Consider the following 6515-nt stretch of genomic DNA (forward strand, 5'->3'; position numbering starts at 1 on the left):
GTGGAACAAGTGAGTTCATGAGGGTGAAGGGTGCAGGGCGGTGCACAGCACAAAGTCAATATGGCCTAAGTCACAATGATCACCGTGACCCTCAAGCATCTGGGTTTCTTTTAGAGGAAAAATAAAGATCTTCCTATATTCTAGGTTTTTCTTTTCTTTTTTCCCCCAACAGGGAATTGCCATATGAAATGGAACTCTTGCGAGTTTGGGCCTTTCAAGTTCACATCCCATCGGTGGTTATATAAAGTCTGCTGCCATTATTCTGAAGCCCGTCTTTGATACCAACCCAAAGTCCTTGAATTGTCATCAATAAGACTACCAGAAAGCACGGGCGAATTACACGTTCAGAGAACAATAAGAAATGCTCACATATCACACCCTCTTGATCATCACTACTTTGCTCCATACAAACCTCAAAGGTGGTTCCCCAAGACTGGTCTCTATGGGAGGAAGGGAGAGAGAGATATGAAGAAATATAAAACATAAAATACAAAGAATCTGAGCCCCTGTAAACTTACAGAAAGCACCAAATTGTCTTTTGTAGGAAAATGATGTTTAATGCATGGTGAGGCAGACCCTGGCTTGTGGTGGGCGAGGAGCCTCCCCTTGGAGGAGGCCCTTGGTGAACCACCTCTGGGTGCCCCCTTGCCCAGCCTGCTGCCTTGTTTAGGAATGGATCTTGGTTAACGGCAAAGGTTATCTTTCATACTTGGGGATACTTTCCAAGAGGCACAGCTGCAGCCCCTGAAACTCTGCCCCAGCAGTTTATTTCCACATTTTTCAAGTAGCACAGAAAGTGCCACTATAGAAGAGAAATTCTCTACCTGAAACCAGCAGAAGCTCAATGCAAATAAAGAATCCGGAAAGGTCACAGAGGGGGTAAAAAGAAGGTTCTTTCTTCTATGGCTATAGGGGGTTTATTGTTGCTGGTGCCCAAACTGGAAAGGGAATCGCAGGAGATTAATAATTGAAATGTTGCTATTATTGGTTTTCTAAACTATTTGTGGGTTATTCTTTCCCTGGAGTCATCATGCCTGTAAGCACTCAGAAGATAGAGGGATTAACACACACTGAGAAGATGCTTACTACAGCCAGGGACTTTACGTGCACTAGTTTCTAATGGAGTTCCTGCACAGTCCAATAAAGCCCAAAGTCGTATCACTAGATTCAAACTCAGGTTTCTCTGATTCAAGTATCATAGCATGCTCTCTGAAATCAGGGATAAAATTAAGGCACCTTACTCACTACTCAAATGTGGTGAGAAGAAAAGCAATATTTATACTTACTCATTTTTAAAATACAAAACCTAAACACAGGAACAGATATTTTAGGGCATGTATCATCAAACTCTGCTAACCCAAGATGATTCAGAATCTCATTTCTTGGTAGACAGCTTGGTAGATAGGCATCTTCAGGTCCATCTGATGATGAATTGCAGCAGGACAGTTTTTGGAAGTCTGTGAAGTGTTCCTTTACATAAGCCAATAGTAATCAACACAGCATATCTCAGGAAGAGGAAAACATAAATAACTTGGAATTTAGGCTCCTCTCATTCAGAACCCATAATAGAGACCTTGGTGGTTGGCCTTTGCACTAGATATTGAAAAAGCCTTGCTAAGCAAGATGATGGAGGAAATACAATCACAAGGCAAATGTTTAACCTTCTAAAGAAAATAAACCTTTTTATAAGAAGTTCAGTTCCAAACCACCAAAAACTAACATGCTATTTATAAACCTATCCTTCAAGCAAGCCCTGGAAGACTGATTCTCTTTGCCACCCATTAATTCGTATTATCAAACACCCCTTGTTTCAAAAACAGCATTTCTGTCTAAATCTCTGGCGGTTCAGAACGCTCCATTAATGCATCTGGGCCTTCACCTGGTGTTCTAACTTGGTGCAGCAGCACCCCATTGAAACAATTCCCCCTCGTGTCGTTATACTTTTCCTGAGAAGAATCACGCACACTCTTTAGGAGCTCAAAACCCACGAGGAATCCCTCTTCTTATATAAATCTACAGGAAAAGCTCTGCTCGTTTAGCATGCACACAGGGACTCCATGTGCTCTGATTGAGATGGGTGAAAAATCAGGTTTCCTGAACCCAGCGGATGTCACCACAGCGGGAGAAAGGAGGTCATCACAGTCTTGGCACACTCATCACAGTGAGTGAATGCGGGTCCTAGCAACCTAATCCTTGATTCTAGAAGTCACCTGTCTGTTTTAGAGCATGTCCAACGGTCTCTTTCAAAAACACCCAGGCCTGGGCTTTTGGCAGAGTGATGTGGGCTAGTTGAGGTGGGATGGGAGGAAGATTAGAAAAATAATTATAAAGGTGCACAGAGAAACATCCGGAATAAAAGGGTGCACAGCGCAGGAACAATGAAGAGGGCACATGGACAAGACGGAGGGAAACCAAGGGCTGAAAGAGGCCACCATGGAGGTCACCTGAGACAGGGAAGGAAGGCTAGCAAATAAAAACAGTTCCTGAGACTTTTGAGATCCATGATTATTCTTAAACCGTAACACCCTACGCACCTGCAGTTCTTTATCTGGCGTAAGGAACTGGAAGAACAATGTAGCAGGAACGGGGAGAGCCAAGTCTCAGCCTTGGGGGCATGGCCTACATTCCATATGGATTTAGAACGAAAGGAGCAGGAGGAAAACAGTGCAGTTCCCAAGATGGCTTTCCAAAAAGTTGACAAAATACACCCCAACTCACATACCCGGTCCCTAGTAACAGGGAAACCAGCCGTTTACTATAGTTCTGAATTCAATGCCAAGTTCCTTCTCTCAACTCACCGGGAGTGTCCAGCAGAGGGAGTCTCAAGGAGGTACTTAATAAAGAGAAAATTGTTTCATTTTAACACTCTAGACAGTGGGAGCATTGACTGTAGCCCCCTCCTGCAGACGCAGATGAACAATGAACGCCCGACATGGGTTCTCCCGCATGTTCACACGTCCACCGGCATGTTCTATTCTGCGTGGTGGAGTGATCAGAAATTTCGTTTTGTTTTGTCGAATGGTTAAATGGACCTTGTGTTCTTCAGAATCAAAGAGGAAAGCCCCTGGAATAACATCTCTCTGTTGCCTTCTAAACAGCCCCTTTGTTTCTAAGAGAGTCTGAAAAAAAATATTTACAGTCTATAGGTTATTTACAGCCTCGTTATCCAGGGCCTGACTGGTAACTTTATTCCGGCCAGAAACCTAATTCATTTGGAGCCCTGAAACTAATAACAGATTTTCTTTTCAGATAAGTTTTTTTTTTTTTTTAATCAGCCTCTTATAACAGAGATAAAACTATTAATGCCTTCCCTGTCTCACTGGCCACAACTGTTCTCCGGAGTTACAGGAGGATTACATTCCCCCCTCGTGCCCTCCTCTGTGCCACACAAACCCTGTCCCCTCTCATTTGCGATTTCATCCACAGAATATCTGAACAAAACCGAAAGAAAGCCAGGGGGACCCACGCTAAAAGTATGTGAAGGCTGCGATTTCAATGATTTCATGAGACAAACATTTCCACGATGAAACGACTGAAAAATCAGACACACTTGGGTTTAAAATTTCTCCTACTACAAGCACACAAAAACACATCGAAGTGTAAAAACTTAGTTGATTCTGGGTTGCTTTCTGGCTGGAAGCTGACAGAACGGACTGAAGAGAAACGAAAGACAGTGTGCGAGGCAGACCTACTGCTTTTCTGCCTTGCGTTCTTTTCTTTCTTGCTAAAGGCAGTCAAATGGGGAAAAATACCCCGACGCTAGGTGAAGGTGCACAACACAGGTCGACCCAGACCCAGCCAGAAATACGTCTCCGCCGCTCCTCCGGCTGGAAAACCCAAAGTCCGCGTCCCCTTCCACACGCTAATGCGGGGAGATTTTCGCCTATTTCATTGTTCTGCCTGGCTCTGACACGGACTTTTCATCTCTCTCCTCTCTCCCCACCTAGCCCCGTGCATTCCGATTCCACAGCCCCCCCCAAAATCGGAGGCTCGCGGAGAATAAAGGAGCGTGGGGTGGGCGCGGAAAGAAATGGGAAGGGGCGCGGGGCGCAGAGCGAAGTGGAAAGGAGGTGCTCCGAAAGGTAATGTGGGGGGGGCGGTGGAAGCTGAGCCGCATCACCTTCATTTATCGCAAATAAATAAAAAGCACAGTCACCGGTCCGCCTTTCCCGGCGCCACTGCCCTCCCCGGGCAGCCGCCCACCCTCGCACACGCCCCCTCCCCTCCTGCGCCCCCGGCCCCTCTCCCCGCCCTGGAAGCAGGACCCTGCCGGCGCCGGGTCCCGGTCATCTTCCGGGCGAGGGAGGGGGTCGCGGCCCCCTCGGGCCCCGGGTGGGGGCTGGGGCGGGCGCCGGGGGCTGCGGGCGCGGGGCCGCGGGCAGAACAAAGCTGCGGGGGCCGCGGAGGGCGGCGGGCGCGGGGTCGGCGGGGCCGGGCGCCCCTTACCTTCGTACACGGGGGCCATCGGGGCCGGGGTGTCCGCGGTTCATGGCAACGGGGACGGGAAAGCGGCGCGCGAGCTCGGCCCCCCCAGCCTCAGTCGGAATCTGCCATCTTGAGCCTGTGTCTCCGCTCTCGGCGCAGCCGAGGCCGCCCGCGCCCGCATCACCGCCTCCCGTGGCCGGCGCCGGGGGAGGGGGCCGGGCGCGCCGCCGCCGCCGCCGCCGCCGCTGCCGCCCGGGCCCGGCGCGGGGGGCTCGGGGCTCGGGGCTCGGGGCGGCCGGGCGGGCGGAGCGGCCGAGGCCGAGGCGCCGAGCGGCCGCGGCCCCCGAGCGGGTCCGCGGAGGGGCGGGAGCCGGGGGCAGCGCGCGGCCAGGGCCGGCGGGGCTCAGCTCAGCATGGCTGGGCGCGGGGGCTCCGCAAAAGTTGCTGGTGGAGGGGGGCGGCGGGCGGGGGCGGGGCGCGGGGCCGGGAGAGCCACAGGGAGTCCGCGCGCAATCGAGCGCCGATGGCACGGATGAGAGGCGGGGAAGGCCGAGCCGAAGGGCAGAGCCGCGCCAGCGGCCCGAGGGGACCGCGCCGGGAGGGGCTGCCGCGCAGCGCGGGGGGACTGGGCGCGGGGCAGGCCCCGGGTAGTGGCTGAGAGGGCCCGCCTGCACCCGGCGGGCGCACAGCTCCGAGCCCAGCGCAGCCGAGCCGGTCTGCAGAGGGGCCCCAGAACTTTGTGTGTATGTGTGTGTGTGTGTGTGTGCACGCGCACGCGTGTGTGTGTGCCCAGGTGCGAGGGTGCGCGCGTGTGCTGGCGGGGAGGGAACCGACCCGAAAGAGAGCCCCGGGCCGGCAAAGTGGCTCGCCGATCTCACAGCCGGTTGGCGCTCGCGGAGGTAGGAGTGGAATGAATGAATGAAGGAGTGGGCGCGCGCCGTGCTCCCGAGGAGGGCGGGTGAGTGGAGGAGCTTCGGAAAGCCACACGAGGTCAGAGGCACCGAAGCCCTGCCGTGCACGCCGCGGAAATGCAGCCCCCGGGGTGGTCTTTGGGTTCCTGCCGGAGTCTGGCTTCCACGCCACCCTGATCTCCTCCTCCTCGCGTCTACACTGTCCTGAGGGCCCCCACTCCATCACTTGAATGGGAGCTCACAACTGTTTGGGTCCTCGCTTTTCTCAGCGCTCTCTCCTATCAGGGCTTCCGCTAAACACTCTCCAAACTCTCCCCAGCCCGGAGCCTCTCTAGGTTTGCTTCTCCAGCTGCCTCCTGGATGCCCTGCCATCCCCTCCAACTTAGGAAGACTTGTTGAGTCTCCTCTTAGGCACTGTTTTTAAAACTGTGGGTCGTGACACAGTAATAGATCATAAAATAAATGCAGCGGAAGGCAACCGGCTTTCAAAAAGAATGAAATGGAATCCAATAGAAAATATTAGAGTCCATTGCCCTTAGTAAGGGCAACTATTGTTTCATAAACCTTTTGTTTCGATTATAGGTACTGGACAAGTGTACTGGACCATGATGTCAATTTTATTTCCGACTGTGAATCTTGGGTTTAAAAAAGTTGAAAAGCTATCTGTGTAAAATAATGATCTCTAACACTGTATAACTTTCTTAAAAACAACCTCGTGATTTTTTCACTACTTCTTATCTTTTCCGGTCCCCATCCTCCATTCCCATCCTTCAATCCCCCCCCCCCAAAAGGCAACCTCTTTCACACTTTTTTAGTGGCACATCACGACCCCTTCCTCTGTGTGATCTTGTACTCTGTGGTCTTCCTTGCTCCCATAATCAATGCTACACTTTGTATCCCTTTTCTCAACCTAATGCCATTCACATTTGCAGAATCCTAGACTACTGTTGCTAAAAGGGACCTCAGAGGTCATCTGGGCCAGCCCTGCCCTTTTAGAGTTGAAGAAATGGAGTCCAGAGAAGTAAAATCTGTTGCCCAGTATTGAAGCTTAGGAATAGGTCTCGTGGCTCCCACGCTAGTGTTCTTTGCTTCACACCGGTCATTTAACTCCTTCCCTTCTATCCTCCCTGCAATCTTTACCTTTAGTCTTGGCCCAGGTCATCCTAAATACTGCCATCT

The 6515-nt window shown here is 51.7% G+C and overlaps 1 protein-coding gene across 6 annotated transcripts in view; it reads right to left on the reverse strand.

Annotated features, from left to right (window-relative positions):
• Positions 1–4840, reverse strand: part of HIPK2 (homeodomain interacting protein kinase 2) — a 216623-nt gene extending 211783 nt beyond the window's left edge. For 4 of the 6 annotated variants that reach the window (XM_030825842.1, XM_030825841.1, XM_030825840.1 and 1 more), the window contains exon 1: positions 4447–4654. In XM_030825842.1, the coding sequence (XP_030681702.1) occupies positions 4447–4465 (19 nt within the window). In that variant the 5' untranslated portion in view covers positions 4466–4654. Of the gene's footprint in view, positions 1–4446 lie in introns of all 6 variants that reach the window. The other 2 variants (XM_003261193.3, XM_004090239.2) reach the window with 1 other exon arrangement.
• Positions 4841–6515: the final 1675 nt, after the last annotated feature.

The sequence above is a fragment of the Nomascus leucogenys genome, chromosome 13 (assembly GCF_006542625.1).
Source record: "Nomascus leucogenys isolate Asia chromosome 13, Asia_NLE_v1, whole genome shotgun sequence".
NCBI classification, from domain to species: Eukaryota; Metazoa; Chordata; class Mammalia; order Primates; family Hylobatidae; genus Nomascus; species Nomascus leucogenys.